This window comes from Kogia breviceps, chromosome 19 (genome assembly GCF_026419965.1).
Source record: "Kogia breviceps isolate mKogBre1 chromosome 19, mKogBre1 haplotype 1, whole genome shotgun sequence".
Classification (NCBI taxonomy): Eukaryota; Metazoa; Chordata; class Mammalia; order Artiodactyla; family Physeteridae; genus Kogia; species Kogia breviceps.
The window spans coordinates 9,663,737-9,686,970 of NC_081328.1; the positions used below are offsets into that span (position 1 = coordinate 9,663,737).

The 23,234-nt window shown below is 42.1% G+C and overlaps 2 protein-coding genes across 4 annotated transcripts; one reads left to right on the forward strand and one right to left on the reverse strand.

The window, feature by feature from the left end:
* Positions 1–3,909: 3,909 nt before the first annotated feature.
* DERL2 (derlin 2) lies at positions 3,910–15,523 on the reverse strand. 3 transcript variants are annotated; one of them, XM_059046816.2, is made up of 7 exons: positions 15,383–15,523; positions 14,453–14,518; positions 12,232–12,305; positions 10,771–10,864; positions 9,630–9,825; positions 9,290–9,380; positions 3,910–4,430 (listed from the first exon to the last, which is right to left on the reverse strand). In XM_059046816.2, exons 1-7 carry the CDS (start codon positions 15,473–15,475, stop codon positions 4,325–4,327), a joined length of 720 nt encoding a protein of 239 aa, XP_058902799.1. In that variant the 5' UTR covers positions 15,476–15,523; the 3' UTR covers positions 3,910–4,324. The 3 variants fall into 3 exon arrangements, with proteins under 3 accessions (XP_058902799.1, XP_066876722.1, XP_066876723.1); XM_067020621.1 differs by having other exon boundaries at positions 14,453–14,515; positions 15,383–15,495; XM_067020622.1 differs by lacking the exon at positions 3,910–4,430 and adding an exon at positions 5,041–5,174 and having other exon boundaries at positions 15,383–15,511.
* A 186-nt stretch (positions 15,524–15,709) lies between these two features.
* On the forward strand, positions 15,710–21,481 carry MIS12 (MIS12 kinetochore complex component). Its single transcript, XM_059046825.2, has 2 exons — positions 15,710–15,971; positions 19,680–21,481. The coding sequence occupies exon 2, from the start codon at positions 19,720–19,722 to the stop codon at positions 20,338–20,340; it is 621 nt and encodes a 206-aa protein (XP_058902808.1). The 5' UTR covers positions 15,710–15,971; positions 19,680–19,719; the 3' UTR covers positions 20,341–21,481.
* The last annotated feature ends 1,753 nt before the right edge of the window (positions 21,482–23,234 follow it).

Below are 23,234 nucleotides of genomic sequence, written 5' to 3' on the forward strand. Positions count from 1 at the left end.
GTGGCTTATAAACAACAGAAAGTTATTGCTTACAGTTCTGGAGGTGCCAGCATGGTTACTTTCTGGCGAGGGCCCTCTTCCTGGTTCATAGCTGCTACCTTCTTGCTGCGTCCTCACATGATGGAAGGGGCTAGGAATCTCTCTGGAGCTATTTTATAAGGCATTAATCCTATTCATGAGGCTTCCACTTCATGACTTAAGCACCTCCCAAAAGGCATCACTTCCTAAATACCATCACATCAGGCATTGGGATTTCAGCATGAATTTTGGGGGGACACAGACATTCAGACCATAGCAATATCTGTTAGCTCTCAAATTACAGATTCTGAGTATGCAAAAGACAGACCTCAGTCCTTCTTCCCAGTGTGCTTTCCAGAGTAACCTATTGGAGTGGACATATGCTCCAAATGATTACAAGAGTACCAGGTAGGTAATATAAATGAGTGAAATAATCTCTTGATAGAGCAAGTGCCCTGTCTCTAGAAACAGCCACTAGTTATCTCTTGGCAGCAGGTGCCATGCAGACCTGGTATTGCCAGATCTTCCAGTTTTTTATTTTTTTCAAGAAGAGCCCCAAATGAAGATTTTCATGTGAAATCTGTCAATTTAAAACACTGGCTCAAAAAGCAAAAAACCCCACAAAAACCATGGTGCAGGCAAAAGTAACCACATGCATAGGTAATTCATTCATAATCTCTGGCCTAATGACCCAGCTATTCTGCAGCTTCAAAGCTAAGTGGAACAAAGAGTTGAAAAATAAAATCCTATATTGGCATTAAGCAGTGTTACACACATTGCGCCCTCCCCCAATCCCTCATATTAGTAGTCTGAAATCTGCTGTCCCTCCAAAAGAAGTCTCTTGTGGTTAAGTGGCTTTCATTTGCAGATGGTCATAAGCTAATAGCTTATTCAAGGAATATCTGGGCTCTTCTGAAAGGTGAATTGTCAGACACATCTCATTCTTAACTGCTCTGCAATGGTCCATGGATTTAACTATCTATTCTTACCATGACCACATCGGCTGGTGGTCATTGTTGTTGGCTGGCAGGTCGGACCACCAAACCCCCGCCGTTGATCATGTTGTTTTGCTCCATCCCACTCTGAGACAGTCAGAAGCCTCAGCAACTAGGTACAAGCTTGCATGCACATACGTTAATCCCTCTATAATTAAAAATACCAGATAATAGTTTGCTGATCAATAAACAAAGTATTTATTCAGCACCCATGTGCCAAGCACTGTGGTGGATACAAAAATTTAAGACATGGTTCCTGCTCTTAAGGAGCTTACATTCTCATGAAGGAGACAAGACTAATTTACATGTGCCAGCTAAGAACAATACAATATATAATTTGGTGTAAGAGTATGTTGTACAGACTCAAAGTGTCATAGGGATTCAAAGAACATAGGCAATGAAACAGGCCCTAGAGTCAAGGTATCTTGAGGAGCCAGGAATGGGGCAAGGCCTTGAAGAACTGAAGAGAATTAAGTTGAGGTCCCTGTCAGGTAGAATTGGAGTAATGTTCAGCGGAAGACAGAAAGTATGCATTTGATATGGGGGCTTCCTAAGAAGTTACTGTGCATTTCTGAGCAGAGAAGTGACTTGATGATACAAAGTTCAACAAATTTAATGCAAACTTGTGAAATACGTTAAGTAGCTTAGGGGACAGCCTACAGAACACTGAAAACAACGGCAGTATCATGACTAGCAACACAGATGGCACTTACCCGTCAAAGGAAAACACAGCCACAACAGAAAATGCAGGCTATGAAGGACAGATGACAATTCTAGGAAGCCCTTTACCCAACAAGCCAATAGTGCCAATATTTCCTAATTTCCTAGGCCCCACAGACAGAGTGAGGCTTTCATTACCAAGAATCCAGGACTTCTTTGCTTAGAGACTACACAAGAGGTATGAAAGATACGAGGACATACAAGAGTGACACAGAGAAAGAACAAGTGGAAGAGAGAAACAGAGAGAAATCCATAGTGAAAAAAACAGCAAAATGTATGAAGTGTATCTCCTATGGAGATGCAATTTGCACGTCCATTTTAAAAAAAATGAACATATACTGTATTTCTACAACAAAAAAAAGCTATGCCTTAGGTGTGCTTTTCAGTATTACTGGTGGAATTCAGGAATCTTTTAAATTCTACGTATGTCAGGTAAATTGATCACAAGATTCCATGTATCAAATCTCGCTTTGCAGTAGACTTGCATTAAGAAAAAGTGTGTTCTGGAAGAACCAAGATTGAGAGGTAAGCTGGGGAAGAAGTGAGGACTTTTCCTTATGTCCAGGTGAGCCAAGGTACCAGGATGTGCAACACCGGGCCAGGGATGGTGGTAGTGCGGCTGGACACTCAGATTAAGAGGTCAGTGCTTGGAATGCCAACTGCATAGGACACAGTGTGGTAGCACAGCATGGCATCCTGCCACTAGGAATTCTCATCCCATAAAATCGGAGAGACCAAAATCCCATGACTGACTGCGTTTAGGCCATAAACTCAAAATGTTTCCTGTTTTACCCAGTCATCAGTATGTTTAGACATTCCCTACTTAAATGAACACTCAGTGAATAGATTTTAGGATAAAAATTTCACCACCGATATTCCATGAATTGGATAACTCAAAGTTAACTAAGGGAGAACAAATTTAACTAGAGTAAACCTATTTCTAGCCCCAAAACAATGAAAAACCAAACCAAACCAAACCAACCTTCTAATTAAAAGCTTTCTTGAACCAAGACAAAATTTAAGAATCCCATAAGGACTATACATTCTAAGATTGGCATTTGAAGATTTTTTTAAAGCCACTTAGGAAAAACACCAGTCCCATTAACCCAAGTTCATAAAATTGCAACAATCATATTCAAAGTTACTGGCGAGCAGCATGTACTTATATTAAATTCCATTACTTACGTATATTCCATTTAAAGATATTAAAATACTTTTCACTTCGCAAATGATCTGAAAATTCCCATTTAAGATGTTTATTACGTTTAATCTAAACCTCATGTTCATCTTTCTGAGGGAAATCTCACACTCTAGAAAGCAACCACTTAGCCAAGCTGGAACTATTTGGGAAATGTTCCCGGGCCTACATGCCACTTACTAGAACGATTCGAATTACTCTCCTTCCTGGGGGTATTCATTCTATTCCTCCTGGTTCTCTGAATTACTTAGGCTGTGTGATAGCAAATCTGCTAAGCCCCCAGGAAATGAACATCTTGGGTAAGTACTTATTGAACCACTGGCATTAAGTGCCAACTTCTGTGGACCTGTCTGGTTTCTACCTGGTTGGGAAGGTAAACCAGGTACTTGTCTCTGAAAGCTTCTTGGCTTTTCATGAAGCAAATGATAAATGTTCGCCAGCCAAAGACCCAGGAGAAATGTGTCCCTGCCTACCTGGTACTGCTCATCTCCAGTTAGAGTCAACATTCTAACCTGTCTCCCAGATGTAAAGATCTTTCTGTTGTTTCCTAAAACGGTGGCCATGACCTGCCTTTCCCTGGATATTTCCGAGCACAGAAGTGCAGAGTAAAGAAATGAGACGGTACATTAGCTTCGTGCCTACTTGACTCTCCTACAGCAGAATTCCTGCTGCTACTAGATTCACCCTACCCTTTTTCTCCACCACGCTGTCTGACAACTTGAAGTTTTGTATAAACCCAAACGGAGAGCAAACTATCTGGACAGCGGAAACAAATCCTCCCAGTGGAGCTGGCATTCTGGGTTAGTAAGTTGTGTACACAGCCACGGGGCCTCAGCCACGAATTTCCGATCTTGAAATGAAATCCAGTCGAAAGCTGTGCAGACACAGGAACAGCGGGCACGTAAACCGCTCTGAGTGCAGACCTATGCAGGAGAGCTAGAAGACATGGTGATAATTTAAAAGATCACACACAAAAGCTTTAATTCAGTGAGAGAGAGATGGAATTCAGTTTTATTTTGTCCTCTCTGAAACTTCCACTTACACCATGGCCTCGTCTATCAAAGAGGAGGAGGAAGAGGAAAAACTCTGCCCGTCACCACAGAACTCAAGTACTCAGGTACTTGTTCCTTAGAGGCAGCAGGATATTTGTTTCTCCAGTTTTTTGGCTCCAAGAGATTACACTTTCAGTACCAGTGTAGTGAGGAACCACTGGCAAACTGCTGGAAATGTCTTCTGGATTAATCAGTGTGTCATTTCATAAAGTGCTTCTGGAGTCAAAATCTTGTCAAGCTGTCAAAAGTGTCCATACTTTCGCAACACAAAGGATAAAAGAATCCCAATGGGTATGTCACTGAGTCCTTCCCAGCTGGGTCTCGTTGTTGGCACTGCCGCTTTAGCCGCCGAGGCGCTGGCCCTCACCCCAGGCAAAGCCTCCCGGCCGCTCTTCAGGTAGTGGATTGTAATTTGGGTCTTCATCTGGTGTATCAAAAATAGCCTTCCTGAAAGACAGCCAACAGATATAATTTAGTCCCAGAGTCATCTCAGGTCCTAAATACTACTCCAAGATCAAAAAGTTCCCATTGGGGTTTCCACCAATGGACAAGTACTACGTCTGCCTACCAGTGAAACAGATACCATATTTTGAAGGGATTCATAATTACTTCGCATTTACATTAACTTTTACCTCCTTTACTAATTTTTACTACAAAAGCAATACATGTAATTGTAGAGAAAACAGGAAATATATATGAGCAAAACGTCCTAAATCCCCAGAGGTACTGACACTTTCAATATTCCTCCAGAACTTTTTTTTTTTTTTTTTTTGTGGTACGCGGGCCTCTCACTGTTGTGGCCTCTCCCGTTGCGGAGCACAGACTCCAGACGCGCAGGCTCAGCGGCCACGGCTCACGGGCCCAGCCGCTCTGCGGCACGTGGGATCTTCCCGGACCGGGGCACGAACCCATGTTCCCTGCAGCGGCAGGCGGACTCTCAACCACCCCGCCACCAGGGAAGCCCCCAGAACTTTTATATATGTAATTTTACAAAAGTCAGACACTACTTCTGTTTGGTAACCTTTCCCTAAATCTATCATGAATGTCTCCCCACAACCAAGGTATCACCCAACATCCACTGACAGATGAACAGACAAACAAAATGGCATATACATACAATGGAGTATTATTCAGTCTTAAAGAGGAAGGAAATCCTGACACCCGCTGCAACATGGATGAACCTTGAAGACGCTGTGCTCAGTGAAATCGGCCAGTCAGAAAAGGACAAGTATTGTACGTTTCCAATCATATGAGATACCGAGAGTTGGCAGATTCATGGGGATAGAAAGTAGAATGGTGGTTGTCAAGGACTTGGGGGAAACAAGGAATGGGGAGTCAATGTTTAATGGATACGGAGTTTCACTTCTGTAATATGAAGAGCTCTATGGGTGGAAGGTGGTGACAGAAGCACAATGTGAATGTACTTAATGCCACTGAACTTTACACTCAAAATGTATAAGATGACAAATTTTATGTATACTTTATTGTAATTAAACTTTTTAAAAAAATTAACAAGTTATTCCAAGAAAAATCACATGGAGCATAAGAAGGGATAGCAAATATCCAAAAGACTTTTAAAATACTACTGTATGGTCACTCAAGATTTCCTTAAAGAATTAACCATTAAAGAAGCATCCTCTATTTGCATTCATGTTTTTAATCGTACTTGCCCACAGCTGATGAAATTAGATTATCTGAAAACTCCTGTTTTATACTGGGGTCAGAAAAAGCGTCTATATTTCAATATGAGCTCCTTTAATTCTTACAAATTAACAATAAACAGGCACTAAAAGAAAAACAAAGAGCTGAATGAGCAATTCAAAAAGGAAATCCAAATGGTTAAAAAACATGAAAATGTTTGCTCTCACAAGAGTTAAAGGAAAGCATGTTAAAGACTGAGACCCCCCCCCATATCTACTTCCCAAACATTAGGTAGGGCAGAACAAAGAAGGTGTGCGTGCAGGGGGAGGGGGGTGGGGAGGGGTGGAGCCATGGTGGCCCAGAGCAGGATGGGGGTTAGGGGAGCAGCCTGGCATAGGGAGGCAAGAGCCCGACTGGGGCATGCACACATGGAGCTGGCCTGCTGCAGGGTGTCAAGAGCCTGAGTAGGGTAAGGAGGGCACCCCCGTAAGAGGGCGGCCGCCTGACACAGGGAGTCTGAGGCAGAGCAGGGTGAGCAAGGCATCCGTATGGAACAGGGGGACACAGTGATGAGAGACTGGCTACATACGGGGGTTTTAATAAGTAAAAACATTAATGGTAACAGGAATCGGGTTTCTCACTGTCAGTGAGAACGGGGAAATATGGAAAGGGGTGGATTGTCATAAAATAGACTACTACCCAGCAAAAAAAGGGAACAAATTACTGTTACAAGAAAAACAGTGTGAGTTTCAGAAACATGATGTTGAATGAAAGAGCCCTTATACAAAGCAGTATGTACATACTATACGATTCCACTCATGAAGTTGCAAAACATGCAAAACTATTCTGTGGAGGGACAAAATCAGCATAGTGATTGTTTCTTGGGGGAAGGGGGCAGGGTTGACAGGGAAGGGGTTTGAGAGCACTTTCTGGGTAATGGTAATTTTATCTTGATAGGAGTTTGGGTTACATAGGTATGTGCGTTTATGAAAACCCGTTAGTTGAAACCCTTGCGATGTGTGTATTTTGTTGTATATAAACAAAGAACTCTAGTTAGGGACTTCCCTGGAGGCACAGTGGTTAAGACTCCGCACTCCCAATGCAAGCAGCCCGGGTCTGATCCCTGGTCAGGGAACTAGATCCCACATGCATGCTGCAACTAAGAGTTCGCATGACACAACTAAGGAGCCCGCCTGCTGCAACTAAGACCTGGTGCAACCAAATAAATAAATAAATTAATTAATTAATTTTAAAAAAGAACTCTAGTTAGTGATATACATTCTAAAATATTTAGAGAATTAAGTATACTGGAATGGAAAGATGGGTGGAGGGATTGATAGATGTACAAAAAGCAACAGTAAACTGTTAATTGTAGAATCTATGTGGTAGGTAAATGTGACTGTATAATTTTTTCCACTTTTCTGTAAGTTCGGAAATTTTCATAATAAAATATTGGAGGAAAAATATAGAAAGGAAAAAAAATTGAATGAATCACATGGAGTTGTACCAGAACTGCAAGTATCCGTATAAACGCGTTTTAAAAATACATAGATCTGAAAAGATACACGTATATACACTCATATTCATATGTATACAATTCCCTTGGTCTGTTCACTAAGAGGACTTGGGAGTAGTAATACTCCAAAAGCAATAAACACATCTGCCGCCCAGACCTTGGCTTCTAAATACCATTCTCTACTAAAAAGGAACTAGGGCTCCTTAAAGAAATAGCTGATTCTACAACTGGGTCAAGAAGAGCACAAGATGAACCTGGGATATCTTGCTAGACCAGAAAGTAATAAATTGGTTTAAAAATAAAAAAAAAAAAAGATGGGAGCATGTTGAAAAGTACTTCAAAGCCAGTTTAAGGAGGTTCCCCTTGGCCAAATCTGGGACAATATAAGCATCAAAATAAACAACAATAATAAGGGATTATAATCCATGAATAAAACATGAAACCATGGATTCTTGCAGATATAAATGAATTGAAATTTGATAAGAAAAAGGATGTTTTACATAGTCTCATAGTACCTCCCCACAAAACACTTAATTACAAAGGGGAAAAAAAGTAACTTTGCAGTGGAGAAGCCCTGCAGATACCTTACTCAAGTAATCAAAGTGATTACCACCACTTTGGCAAATTCAACCAATTGCAATCCTGTGCCAATAGGCTGCAATCGGAAGAACGCAGTGTCACGTCTCTGATATTCCTGCCACAGATGCAAAACCTGAACCTAAATGTGAGGGAACGTCAGACAATCCCAAATTGAGAGACATTCTACAAAATGGGATTATAGTCTTCAAAAACATCAGTGTCACGAAAGACAAGGTAAAGCCGAGGAGCTGCTCCACACTGAAGGAGACTAAAGAGACATGGTAACGAAGTGAAACACCTGAATCTGAACTGCATTCTTCTGCTATAAAGAATATTTTGAGGACAACTGCCAAAAGTGGAATTGGGTCTGAGAATTAATGTTTATTTCCAGATTTTGACTGTGTAAAAGACGGTCCTTGTTTACAGAGAGTGCACATTAAAGGAGGTCATGGGGCTCTCCCACATTTGACGCAGATGTGGGGAAATGGACACTTATACGTTGCTGGTGGAAATGTAAACCTGAATATCCATGCTGCGTGGCGGTCTGGCAACAAACTGAACAGCTGTTCTACCTGTAGGAATTTATCCTTTGAACGTAATCATGGATGTGTGCAAAGGATGTGCTGCTACACGTGCTGTATGGATGTGTAGCTACCCGAATGTTCACCACTCCAATCACGGAAGGAAGAGCGAGAAGGAAGGACGTCCGTGTCCATCGATAAGAGATTTGTAAATCGTGCTCCATTCATATCGGGGGTATCATGCAGCTGTTACAATTTTGTCGGACACTTATGATGGAAAAATGATTACATTACATTAGAAAGAGGCTTATGAAATAGCATTTTTTAAAGAGTACACAGATAGTAAGAGGCTCATGAATACATATCAAAAAATTAACAGTGGTAAGCCACTGTTATATCTAAATGGTGGGATTATGGAGGATTTTACCTTCTTGGCTTTGCTTATCCTACAATCAACATTTAAGAATAAAAACTCACATTTTATTCCTCAAGTGAACCCTTTTTAATGCAGCACATCCCAAGGACACAAAATTCTGGCACAGAAGGAGGTCCTATAAATCAAAGCTCTACCCTCAGGAAACTGAGATGTGAAAAAGAAGAGACTTGCTTAAAATCACATGGCTGGTTGGCAGAACAAACAGCCTATACCTGGTTTCCAGCCCAAAGCTATTTCCACTCTACTTCACTGCTTATCTCTATCACCTGTTTGGAAGACCAGACATTCCACCTTTAGAAACCTCCCTCTCGTCAGTGTTGCCCATTTCGCTACTTCACCTCTCTAAACTCAGACAGCATCCTTCATGAAACCAGTAGGCTCCTCCCTGGGACAGGAAGTGCTGGTGGTCAGCTGGGACAGCAATGACCACATCACCCTCAGGACACCTTGAGCCTCCTGCCGCAACTCTGGCACGGTCTGTTCCTACCCAATCCAATTGCTCCTCAACGGTAGCCAGATTGCTCAATCTCCAAATATTTACTGGCCTGAACGATGTGTGCTAGGAGCCCCGGTTCATCTGCACGGAACATGTAACCTGGTGTTAAATACTCACAGAATAGATGGTGTTTTCAAAATTCTTATCCCACCAGGTTGATTGGGAAATACATCTTCCAAGAAAAAATATATGTGTCCAACTGCAATACCTAGAGTCAACCAGAAATAAAGGATGAGGGAGAGGATTAGAAATTTGATTTCAGGAGGCTCTACCAACAAAAATGTCTTCTCTTTAGGAAGAAATGTCAATACACGTATTAACACCTTGAAAACTAATTTGTAGTCTTTGAGCATATAACTATCAGATAATCCTACAGCCAGGCAGAATTAACATGAAAAATAGTGACAAAATAAGTTTGCAAGTAAAATAATAGAAAAAGTAGCGCTAAGAATCTTACCCAAGAGGTCCACAATGATTGAGTTCCCCAACAACAAGGAAAAGCCCATGAGCACCCAGGGTAGAAAGGGGGCCTGGAAATTGAGAAGGCCGAAGAAGTTCATGCGGACATACGGGTTCCTTCGGCTCCACACGTAGACAAGCATTATTGTAAAGGCCTGGCCCAAGAAAACTAAGCTCACAAACAAACCAAAAAGCTAGCAGTTGGCATTAAGGAAAACAGCAACATTAAGTACAATAGGGAAGACTGGGCAAGAGAACTAAGGATTGTGTTCTAACACAAATTTGAATTAGGAAAGGCGAGCAGTAGTTACATCTTTAGGAAAAAAAAAAAAAAAAAAAGCCTGAATATAATTACCCAGAGCCATCAGGCAAAAACCTGCCTAGGCGACATCATCTGAATTGTTGCTAATTCAAATTAATATTCTGCTTTCATGAAGTTCTTGCCTCTTTAGAATATGTGTTAATTCCTCGGTCAGTAATCACCCATGAGGACCTTTATAAATGTGAATCAAGCCAGCTGGAGCAAAACCATCTTGTCAGACAGGGCTACATTCAAGTCTGGTACTCAGTCGACAATTCTTTTTTCAAAAAAGTAATTTATTTAACGAATAAGAAACTACTGTATAGCACAGGAAACTCTACTCAATGCTCTGTGGTGACCTAAAAAAAGGGAAGCAAATCCGAAAAAGAGGGGCTATATGTATACGTATAGCTGATTCACTTTGCTGTACAACAGAAACTAACACAACATTGTAAAGCAACTATACTCCAATAAAAATATTTTAAAAAGTTTTGATGTTGACCAAATAAACGTCTTACCAACTTAGTTTAAAAGTAAAGTACACCCATCAACAAGAATACATCTAAGATACTTAATAGTAACCCACCTGGGTTAAAAGTTCCTCTGACTTGCTCACAGTAGAAAAGCATCCTGTCCAACCTCTAGGCTTAGAAAAGCTGTCACATAAAGTACGCTGTAAAATAAATAGGAGCCTGAAGCTAATATCTGGGGGGGGGGTCTACTTTTATCTGTTCATTCTGAGTATCTAGTGAATTTTGGGAGACAGATGAAAAGCTTTAGGAAGAGAGAGGGAGTTCTTTAGTATTTTCCTGTATTTGTTCTATTTGTCGAAGGATACAGTCATTAAGAATCCACCAAAAAGGAACATAAATACAAAGTCTGCTGTCCGACCTCGGAAAGAGCCTTCTTCTAGCATTCGACAGTAACGATATCTTAAGTTCCAAGTTAAGAAAATGTTAAGCACACAAATATGAAGAAAGTAAAATTTAATGTATCACTTAAGTACACTTGGACTTCACTTTATGTGTAAGAAGTCAGCCTTTGTTTCTATAAGAATATTTATGAGCGGTAGTATGGTTGCCTCTCTTTTACCAGGCGTTTTTTTTTTTTTTTTTTTTTTTTTTTTTTTTTTTTTTTTTTTTTTTGCGGTATGCGGGCCTCTCACTGTTGTGGCCTCTCCCGTTGCGGAGCACAGGCTCCGGACGCGCAGGCCTAGTGGCCATGGCTCACGGGCTTAGTTGCTCCGCGGCATGTGGGATCTTCCCGGACCAGGGCACGAACCCGTGTCTCCTACATCGGCAGGCGGATTCTCAACCACTGCGCCACCAGGGAAGCCCCTACCAGGCGTTTTAGGAAAGGTGAAGAGAAGACCGGCTCCATATTGTACAAAAACTGTTCCTGACTGGGGAACTAAGCCAGACACCACATAAACATGCTTCCCGTCACCTACTACACCTTTTCAAATTTGTACTGTCTTTCCCATGTTCAGCCACACCATAATCTACACCATCCTCGCTTTTTCACAACCTAATTTGGAGGAAATCCCCATCAAGAAGCTTCATGTAAAAATCTGCTTTTTCAGGCCAGGGAGTTAAGCATTGCTCTACCTCAGTCAATAAGGAGGCATTACAATGAAACAATTTAATTATTAGAAACTTACCAGAATGATATACCGTACAGAAGACACAGGAATCCATCCTAGGGCAGGAATCCTGTCACCCCTAAAAGGCCCTCTGTGTACTGCAGATGAGCTGAGCTGTAACTCCCCTCTTAATCCAGAGGGTCGGGGTACAGGAGAAATGCCCTGCTCAGTGGCCCCAATTACCATCTGATCAGAGCACAACTCTTCCTCTTTCAACAAACTGGAACACGGTGAGCCCAGGAGACACGGCACTGTCTTTCCAACCAGTAGAACCAGCAACCAAGATCCAAGGAGATCTCAAGTTCTCCATCCCCCATGAACCCACTCCCAGGTTGTGTTTTATCACTTGGGGCCCACTGATGTTATTTTGTCAGTATGCCTCAATTAAATCACTTCTGCTCTCCCTTGATCAGATCTGTAAGTGGCTTATGGGCAGAAATGTAAACATTTTATGGTTAAATACCTCCCATTTGAATAAACAGTGACCTACAAACACCCTCAAAACATTATTAACTATTCTGTGTATCACTGAGCCAGTAGCCAGAAGTTACAGCTAAGATGGTAACAAAAATAACAGGATTAATAGTTTCAAACTTAATATTGTATTTCCTAAGTAAACCCAAAGTTTTTATGCTAACCCCACTTAGTAAAGGATACAGAAAAATCATGTTAAATAAAAAATTGAATCCAACTGGCCCAAAAAATAAGAAATTGGTGATTAGCCTCCATATCTGTTAAAAGAAAAAAATCAAGAGAAAGATAGATTAAGTAAAATATACCAGGAAACATTTTATATTAAGACGAAGGAGATATCCTATGACTGCAAGGGTTGGAAGGCCATGAATAGGTGATACTATGTCTGAACTCAAAAGTGAGGCACACATCTGACACGGAATTGTTATGCTGCTTCAATGAAGGATATCACTTGCCCCAGGAAATTTCTAAGGATAGTCGGACAGAAAACTTGAAATTGTGATTCTTTCTTTCTTTTTTTTTTTTTTTTTTTTTAAAAAAAACCCATACCATATGGTCAGGCAAATTATGGGAAAAGTTTGATGGAAAGACTTGGTTAATTTGCAGAATAGGAAACAGTGCTTTCATATATGTAGTATCACAATCTAATGAATAGTCTCAAGATATGAAAGGAAAAATTGCTGGATCTAATATCAATTGCTAAGAAATGTTTCTAAATTAATCATCAGAAACATCCAGAGTGAAGAGTAACTCTAAAGCAAATACTCAAGTTCTAGTCTGAACAAAGAGCCAACTCCCTATGAGACCTAATACTTTAACAATTAGAGTCTAATTGGTAGATACACAGACACTCATTTTCGAACCCTGATATACTCTTACCCACCCAAACCATCCATGCCTGCAATAAAAACAACTACTCACAATGATAGAACACTTAACATTTAAAGTGTTTCAAAATATTCTGTTCTCTCATGTGATCTTAATTATCCTGTGAGATGAGCAGGTTGGTACTACCATCCCCATTGCACATATGAGGAAAGGAAGAGACCTGGATGATTTTAAAATAGCCTGCCCAAGGACACACAGCTTGTATAGGGAGACTGAACTCAAACTTAGAAATCCTAATTCCAACTGCAGATACTGGTGTCAAGAGTTTAACCTCAGGGGGCTTCCTTGGTGGTCCAGTGGTTAAGACTCCATGCTTCTACCGTAGAGGATGCGGATTCGATTCCCTAGTTGGGGAACTAAGATCCCGCATGCCACATGGGTGGCCAAAAAGACCCCCCAAAAAACAAAAAAACAAGAGTTTAACCCCAGGCAAAATCAAGTCTCGTTTGTTTGGATGGAGCTATAGCTCCCAGCCAGGGCCATGTGAGTAGAGGAGGAAGAAGGCAGTGATAAGGGTCCACAGGTCTGCTTTATGCATCATTTAATTCTTAAGAATTGGTAACTATTAACGTTGAAACAATTCAGGATTGTTTACTACATACTAACTGCATCCAGGATTTTAGAGCCCTCAACCTAGTGAGGAGACAAGCATATAAATAAGTGCAAGTATGAGATGAGAGATATAAAAAAAGTATTTACAGATACCCTAAGGACACAAGGCAGGATGAATCTGAGAAGGCTACACAAAAGCTGCATCTTAAAAGACAAGCTGGAGTTCAGTGGGTATACAGTGAATGAAACACATTTGGGACAGAGGCAACAGCAGGTGTAGAGACAGAATTACTGGTTTTGGGGTCTCTCTCTTACTCCAACTATAGCCTATATGATCATCCGAGAACGGGAAAACACATCTCTCTTTTAGCACTCAAATTACTGGAAAGGACCCTCTCTCACTGTAATCTAATACACTGGCATGTGGTCTTAGATGTCAGTCTTCTGGAGTTCTGTTAGGATGATGTGATCCCTGGAAGATGGATCAGAACACTAACTGAACTGAGTTTCTGAACAGGACCATAGCAGTAACACCAAGGTGGTAGGTGTGGTACATGGTGGTGAGTGCACAAAATAAGGGCATCCTGTGAGATGCTCCCTGGACAGCTAGCTGATCAGTCTCCTCTCAATCTATAACATTAACTTTCAACCAGTGATTCCTAAATACAGGAACTGGACACATCAAATCAAAACCATGCAGGGAACTTTAAAAATAAATTACAGATTCTTAATTCCTACCCTTGGTGATTCTGATTTGGTACATGACAAGGAGCTTGAGAATCTCTTAAAAGTTCCAGGCTGCAAGCATCACTGCTTTGTCACCACCCCCCACCTCCATAAGCCTTATAATCAAGTATTCCCACTGAATTCTTTGAGACAGTATATGACAGGATTAGCTACTAAAATGTAAGAAAAACAAGCTTAAAAACTGAGGCACTAATGGCGGTTGTGATGGACCACTTACTTGAAAGTGTTTAAAGATTAATTCGGGATTGAAGTACAACTGAAAAGGTGTGATCAATTCCAACTGCTGAAATAGAAAAAGAATTTCTTCAAGCAAGTCAATCAAGAAACAAAATATCATCATTTACAACAACAGATTAATAGGGCCAGCAATTTCCCACTCTCAGTCACTTAGGCTGAATCATTTAAGGCTTTCTTCTTAGGCTGGAGGAAAAGTCTGGTAAAGAATTGTGTAGAATTGATAAAATTCTTTGTATTCCCCAATACCTAACACAAAATAAAAGTCTGTTTGATGTTTCAATAGTTGAGGGTAACGTGAAGGTATGGAAGGCAGGTGGTGATATCTTAGATACAGGGTAAGTAACAGCAGCTGCTACGAATCTGTCCAACACATGGGCAACACCTGAAACAACTGTGTGAAGCAACAGAATTCACTCAAAAGAACCAAGACTCAATTACCCTGCCACCGTTAGGGCTGGGTGCTTGCAGCCAAACTCTATTACAGACTCTGTATTTCAAGACTTTCCCGCTCGACAACTTCCAGCTTTCTATCCTCAATATCTACGTTTCTCCAGTAAACGGACCCTCCTTCCACTAGTCACCACGTTATCATTTGGCCACCGCAGGAGTTCTCAGACACATTTCCTGGGTGGGCGGCTCCCGCAGCCCTGACTTGGTACAGATCCTGCCTTTATTTCTCAGAAACTGACCCGCAGTCCTGATCCCTCAGCCCTTTTGGAGCAGCACTCCCTTCTAGGGTCACCGGATAAGCACTCACGGGGCCACTCCGAACCCCAAAGTGAACCCTGTACGCCTCCACCCACCCTTGAGACCAACCCCTCTGAGCTTCCCGGAGGCCCAAACCCCAGTTTCCCGAGGGCCCGGTTATATCCAGCACGGATAATGAGAAGCTGGCGCTGCAGCTGCTCACCACAGCGGCGGTGGTGAGGACGCAGGCGGTGGTGTAGGCGCGGCTAACCGGTGGGATCTGCAGGTACTCCAAACGGAGGCTCTGGTACGCCATCTTCCCCGCCGCCGGCGGCCCCCCCCCCCCCCACTTCCCCTTCCGCCAGTCTGTCCCAGAGGCGGGGCGGGATCAGGGAGGAGCCCGCCCCTTTACGATGCTGCCCAATCAGCGCTGCTCAGTTGGTCAGCCACCAATCGCTAGAGCCCGAATGAAAGCACACCCGCCAATCACGAGTTGTGTCTCCGCGGCGGCCCAGCCTCGCTTCTCCACCCACCTACGTCGCGGGAAAGAGAGTGAGTACGGCTTCCTTCCGCCAATCCCCGCAGGCCACAGCTAGCTTTCCTGCTTGCCCCCATTCCGTCACCACTACAGGTTGCTCCTGGACAGACAGCCAATCAGGAGCGCGGTGGCATCTTGCTCTCGCTCTAAGGCAGCTAGCGGTCGGAATTTGGGGGAGTCAGCGGCGCCGCCTATCTCTGGCATCAGGCGGTGGTTTAAAGGAGGTGGCGGGAAGCCGGTGTTTGGTCGAATTCGTCACTCTCATGGTCGTTGGGTAAGTGCCACGGGGCTGCATTTTCTCTGAAGAGGAGCGAGAAGGGGTGGCACTGGGTGAGGCCTCATCGCCGGGGGTTGGAGCGGCCAGATGGAGCAGCGTCTCCGGTGGGCCGCGAACCTCCACCCTGAAGGTTCCGGCATGCAGCGGGGGCGCGGGGCCTGCCGGGAGCCAGTCCTCAGGCCGGAAGTGGTTCTTGCCCCGCGGTTTCTGGGGCTCCAGCTACTCTACTCGCTGAGGTATCCTGGGCACCTCTCGCGTTTCACCTGTAAATATCTATTGAAACCGTACTCATCCTGCCCTCAGGAAATCTAAGGCTTGCGGAGAAGATAGGCCCGTGATAATAATATCCTAAAGTAGGACTTGGCCAGTGCCCGAAGAGAGGTCCTGATGGGAATTCAGAGGAGGGGGTGGGTCCCCAGGGAAGTGTATTTAAACTGACCCTTGGAAGATATTTGACCAGGCATCTTCTCTTGAGGGAAAGACATCACAGGGAAAGGCCATAGCTTGGTTTGGTTGGAACAAAGAGTAGTCTGATCATGATCATGGCAGGCAAAGTTAAGAATATTATACTTTATTTGGTGGGTTATAAGGAAGCACTAAAGGTGGCCTCGTCTGGTAGTATATAAGGAAGGAATTAAGTAAAAGGCTGGAGAGAGTGTTTTTTAAAAAGGATATGAAGGGGTAATTTACAGAAGGAGAAACCTGAAGAGTTAATACGTTTCAAGTGGTGCTCAACTTTACTGGCAGTTGGAGAAACGCACATTAAAATATTTTTACCCGCACCCCAAACAGCATCCTCGCAGCCCATTGATAAAACAGTGCTGGATGTTTTGCTTACCCTGGTAAGTGAAACACCTTGACAGAGCTTTGGCAGTGTCTCGTAGGGATGACAGGCAAGATTGGAGTTTTTTGAGAATCGCAAATTTGGTTTAAGGTGGATTTTTCAATTTGGAGGCTTGATTAGGATTGGGTAGAGCTCATGAAAAGCAGTCCAGCATTGGTAGAAACAGCTGAGGCAAGGGTTTCAGAGAATCTTGCTGTACAGATTGTTGGTGCTTAGCATTTCAGAGTTGATCAGTCTTTCCGGGGGCTCATAATGAACAATCAAGCCATTTGGACAATGAAAATATTACTCTGGTCTCCTAGAGTAGTAGAGTCATGCTAATGTAAACAGTAAGCTGTTTGGGGAGGCAAGGAGACTGTCGGTAGTTGCAGTCCTCTGTGTCCAGCCTGTGTGTGGGTTAGATGGGTTTGGTTTTCAAAAAGCAACACTGTAAAATAATTTTACAAGATAGGCAAAAATAAGAATTTTGAGTAATATCAAGTGAAGGCAAAGACATGAGAAAGAAATTCTCATATACTGCAAATGGGAGGGTAAACCAGCCTAGCTGTCCTCCCACCCCTAGTGTTCTGGAGAACATTTTGGTAGTATTTAGTGAAATCATGTATGACTAAACTCTGTCGCCCAGCAACTGTGGACAGTGGACACATGAAGTACGGTATACGCATATGGTAAAATTAATGAAAAACTTCAGTTAGAACCAATGAAGTGGGGCTTCCCTGGAGGCACAGTGGTTAAGAATCCACCTGCCAATGCAAGGGACACAGGTTCAATCCCTGGTCCGGGAAGATCCCACATGCCGCAGAGCAGCTAAACCCGTGCGCGGCAACTACTGAGCCTGTGCTCTAGAGCCTGTGAGCCACAACTACTGAAGCCCACGCGCCTAGAGCCTGAGCTCCGCAACAGGAGAAGCCACTTCAGTGAGAAACCCGTGCACGGCAACGAAGAGTAGCCCCTGCTCACTGCAACTAGAGAAAGCCGCGCACGCAGCAATGAAGACCCAATGCAACCAAAAATAAAAATAAAATAAAAAAAGAACCAATGAAGTAAAATAACAATGAAGTGTAATAACATGAAGTGATTGCAAACATAATGTAAAGCAAACCATACATAAACAAAACTGTATTTTTCAAGACTATACAGTTGACCCTTGAATAACGTGGAGATTAGGGGTGTCAATCCACCCAGCAGTCAAAAATCCTTGTGTAATTTAGAGTTGGCTCTCCATATATGCAGTTCTACATTCACAGTTTCAAGCAACTATGGGTTATGTAGTACTTTCGTGTTTACTACTGAAAAATATCCACGTATAACTGGACCTGTGCAGTTCAAACCCATGTTGTTCAAAGGTCAACTGTATGTCTAAAACCTGTTAAAGATGAATTAAAATTAAAGATGAACTGAAAAGGCATACATTAAAACACTGGAGTAGGTTCCTATGGGAGATGAAAGAAGAATAAAATAAGTAAGAGAGGACCTAGCATGTACCAAATATAGAGTGCTATGAAATAGGAAGTATTATCACTTCAGTTATGCATATGTGAGGTCCTTAAAAAGGACAGAGTGGTTAGTAAAGGTCAGATGATGAGGGTCCTTGTAAGCCATGTGAAAGAGTTTGAAATTGATCCTGAAGGCATAGGGTAGTGTTGAAATTAAAATCCTGTTAATCCACAGAATCCTCTCCACAAGACATAGAAGAGACAGCAGTTTTATTACTGAATAAGCATACCTGGATTATAATGCATTATAGGTAATCTGTGAATGAGAGTACAAAGACAGAAAGAAATTCTACTCTATTTTATACAGCTAAACCATTACAACCATTCTATTTTTAGCCATTACATAAGTTCTCAAGATTAACAGCATCTTGTCCCATAAAAAGATTTGACAGCACGACTTGCTTCAAATTATTTCATAAGGTTCATCCTAAATACACCTGGTAATTGAGGTAGCCATTTGTTTTAGCTAATTTCTTTGCAGGAATAATGAAACTATTAATACTTTTATTTCTATGACAAGTATATGGTTACAGCTCAGAATAAGGTCCCTAGGTTAAACACCCACAGTGACAGGGAGATAGGAGTGCTATTTTCCTAGATGTTTACATTTGAAAGGAATGTCTCCCAGACCCTTGAGAAAACGTCAGGCTTGCTCAGCTTCTAATGGGATATTTTTCAGATGGCAAGGTTGGAAGGACAGGGGAGGTGAGGACCTTGGCAACTTGAAGTGATGGATCATGTTGAAGTTGAAGTGATGGATCATGGAGCTTAAAATGGAGAGAGGAAGAAGTGAGGTGGGAGAGACTGAGAGCTAGAAAAAGATCAGAGGGCTGAAAGTCTTGAAGATTAAGGTATAATATGAAAATGCGAATGAGCGTTGGAAGATTAGCATATGAGGTTGTGGTCAAAAAGTAGGAGCAGCTGGGGAAAGAAGTTACAAATGTCAATTGCCATGTGGCTAAAAGAGTGGAGATGAAGATCATCGGAACTCAAGAAACTGAGTCTCTAGGGCCTCGGTAAGATTATCCATGTAAACTTGAAAGTTGTCTGGGATGATAACAGAATTCCGAAGGCTGATCCATAGGCCAGAAGCCTCAGTAACTGAGGGTGAGGGAAGTGGACAACGAGGAGGAAGAAGGGAGGTTACAGGCTGATGGAAAGAGCCTCAGAGAGGCAGGGTTTGTATCCTGTTGCGGATGAGTGAAGCTGGAAGTAGCATCAGGTATCAAGGAACCTAAACTTCATATTTTTTTGTTTGCTTGTTTGTTTTGTTTTTGTTTGCTTTGCTATCGGTAATGTCATTTGTTACTTTCATCAGATGATTTTTTTGAACACAAATGAAATTTTTTCTTATTACATTTGCAGATTTTTCACATTCAAAATTAACAAAGCAAAATAAGCCAAGATGTCTGTTGATCCGATGACCTATGAGGCCCAGTTCTTTGGCTTCACACCGCAAACGTGCATGCTTAGGATCTACATTGCATTTCAAGACTACCTATTTGAAGTGATGCAGGCTGTTGAACAGGTTATTCTGAAGAAACTGGATGGCATCCCAGACTGTGCGATTAGCCCAGTCCAGATTCGTAAGTGCACGGAAAAGTTTCTTTGCTTCATGAAAGGACGTTTTGATAACCTTTTTGGCAAAATGGAGCAGCTGTTTTTACAGTTGATATTGCGTATTCCCCCAAATGTCTTGCTTCCGGAAGATAAATCTCAGGAGACGCATCCTTATAGGGAGGAAGAATTCCAGCTTCTCCAAAAAGAAATTGAACAGTTACAGGAGAAGTATAAGACTGAATTATGCACTAAGCAGGCCCTTCTTGCAGAATTAGAAGAGCAAAAAATTGTTCAGGCCAAACTCAAACAGACATTATCTTTGTTTGATGAGCTTGAAAATGTTGGCAGAGACCATGGGACTAGTGATTTTAGGGAGAGCTTGGTGTTCCTGGTCCAGAACTCCAGAAAACTACAGAATATTAGAGGCAATGTGGAAAAGGAAGGCAAAAGACTGAAAATATCTTAATGTCTAAATAGTAAGAGGAGTTTGTCAGAAGGTAGAATGATAAGGGGTTTATATCAATGACCATTCTGATCCTAGTGAACTGTGTACTTTTGGGGGGTCTTCTTTGTTCACTCTTCCTTGTATTCCACATCCTCCTCTTTTTTGGTCCAATCTCCTGAAGCATCTATGCACTACCTTGGACTAATCTTTGAAGCATCTGTGCTTAGCAGCCCCTAACAGGTGGGAAGGGATTCTTGGTTCAATACTGACTCATTTGGCGGCATGACTGAAGAAGTAAAGCTTTCCCTGGCCATTCAAAGGTATTTGTAAAAGTTGTACCTTGGTCATGAGTCCTCTGTAACCTTCATCCTTTTGCCTTACTCTTTGGGTGAGACCAAGTGAGAAAAAAGTTAAGTGGCCATCTTCTTTAACCAGCCACTGCACTGTGGGACAGCCAACACAGATGGCTTGTTCTTGCCCAGTAACTTTTCTCACACGGGGACTTTAATAACTCGTTGAAGGAGGCAAGGAGCAGACAAAACAATTATGACCCTTAGAAAGAAGAAAGAAGTTACTTTGTTTCTGAAATAAATCCTTTCCGTGACCAAGGCCTTGGTGAGGTTGAAGAGGTTACTGTCTTGGAGCCCAGCAATGGAAGACATGGACAAAAAGGACGCAGATTTCACTGGCAAAGAAAAGGAAGCCTGGAACATACCCAAGAGCAAAATGTATATTAACTGACTATTAGGTATTTATACCATTTTTTTTCATGCTTCAGTTAGTTTTGGAATCTGCCTTGTACCTAATATTTAATTAACTTATTTATTCACACTCATAAGCATCAGATATTTAGTACTGACAGTAATAAATTTTAGCTGTGTCTTGTGCTTAATAATATTTCCTTTTGTAACCAATCATGTAATATGTTAGATCACCCAAGGAAAGGGGAGAAATAGCAATAGTTGCTCTTAAGGTATTACTTGCCTTCCACGTCTTCCTAAAGAACAGGATTTGGAGTTTCTCCTTTATATAGAAGTGTAACTTAGGGTATTAATATTTGCAGTTAAATATTTATCAGTTTAGGAAGGCTGTGTTTACCTGAAGTATGTTTATTATCAAAGAGTCCTTTTTTCCAATTCTGTACATTAAATATATATTTTTTTAAAGCATGGATTTGTGATTTTCTGCTGTATATAATGTCATGGTATGCGTCCTTCAGTATGACTTTTTACCCAAATGATCATTTCTTTTCATTTTTTATTTTTACATTTGGAGCTTATTTGAAATCTCCTAGTGTAGTGGGTTGAATGGTGATTCCCCCAAAAGGTAGGTCCATGTCCTGATTCCTGGAATCTGTGATTGTGCCTTATTTGGAAAAATGGTTTTGCAGGTAAAATTACGTTAAGGATCTGGAGTATAAGGAGGTCATCCTGATTTATCTGGCTGGGCCCTAAATCCAATGACAGGTGACTTTATAGAGGGAGATTTGAGACAGACAAGGAGGAGGCCTTGTGACCATAGAGGGAGATTGGAGTGAGGAAGCCACAAGTCAAGGAATGCCAAGAGCCTCCATAAGCTGGAAGAGGCAAAGAACAGGTTCTTGCCTAGAGCCTCCAGAGGGAGTGTGGCCCTGCTGACCCCCTTCTTTTAAATTCCTGGCTTCCAGAACTGTGAGAGAATACATTGCTGCTGTTTTAAGTCACTAAGTTTGTTACAGTAGCTGCAGGAAACTAACATACGTAGTGAAATTAGAAATTAAGGTATTCATAAGGATGTAGGCTGCTTATTTATTTTTTAAAAAATATATTTATTTATTTTGGGCTGCATTGGGTCTTCATTGCTGCGCACGGGCTTTCTCTAGTTGCGGCGAGCGGGGGCTACTCTTTGTTGCGGTGCACGGGATTCTCATTGCAGTGGCTTCTCTTGTTGTGGAGTATGGGCTCTAGGCGCGCGGGCTTCAGTAGTTGTGGCACGTGGGCTCAGCAGTTGTGGCGCACGGGCTTCGTTGCTCCACGGCTTGTGGGATCCTCTCAGAGCAGGGCTCGAACCTATGTCCCCTGCATTGGCAGGCGGATTCTTAACCACTGCGCCACCAGGGAAGCCCCCTAGGCTGCTTACTAAGGAAACAACAGCTGAGATCTGCTTGGCCTCATTATATATGCAGTAATATGGTTTGCTTGGATACAGTTAAAATATGGACCTGACTTGGATAGAAGGGTGAAATCCACAGTATTTAGAACTCGAGTCCATTACATGTTTAGTAAGTGCTTAATACTTGTTGGATATTAATACTGTGACTATTTGTCATAGTAGTGTCTTTGCAGGAATAAATTAATATACTTGGCCCCATTGTCCTCTAATAATTAAATTCCTCCTTCAAAAATTCAGAAATAAATCAGGATAAGAAATACAGTCTCCCCAGATGCCAATTGCCAAGCTTTCCCCTGCATTTTTTATTCTCCGTCATTGTCACGCCTGCTCCCCACTGTATACTCCCAAATAGACTTTTCTCATCCTGCTGCTGCAGTGACAGGCAGCCAATTAGGAGACAGTTTGGGATGGTATTAATAGAAAGTAAAGAGTGGTCACACTACCACCCTTACAGAAGTAAAAAGAATTATAAGGAAATACTATGTAAGACATTCTGCACTCAGTTCTGATGTTGGGAAGGGGACGGTGTTTCCCCAATACCACCAAGCAGATTTCATCACCAGGTCAGTGTTCTACGATTCAGCTCGATTCTGACACTACCTGGAGATAGCATCAGATTCCACAGAGTAAGGGTTCAGTCCCACAAGACTGCCCTCTACTTCAGATGCCTCGGATACCTGTGCTTCTGACTGACTGGCTATAAATCAGAGGTTCCCAAGACCCACTCCTGGAGTACAATTAATTTTCTAGAGCAGCTCACAGAA

Bases quoted from the DNA above. Each gene is read 5' to 3' on its own strand.
- DERL2 (XM_059046816.2), bottom strand. From the start codon at position 15,475: ATGGCGTACCAGAGCCTCCGTTTGGAGTACCTGCAGATCCCACCGGTT. The intron at 10,865-12,231 runs GTATCCTTTACT...TTGGAACTTAAG, and splicing joins TTATTTAACATGATTTTTCT to ATATCGTTACTGTCGAATGC. The intron at 4,431-9,289 runs GTGAGTATTTAA...GCTGTCTTTCAG, and splicing joins TTGAAAACACCATCTATTCT to GAAGGCTATTTTTGATACAC.
- MIS12 (XM_059046825.2), top strand. From the start codon at position 19,720: ATGTCTGTTGATCCGATGACCTATGAGGCCCAGTTCTTTGGCTTCACA.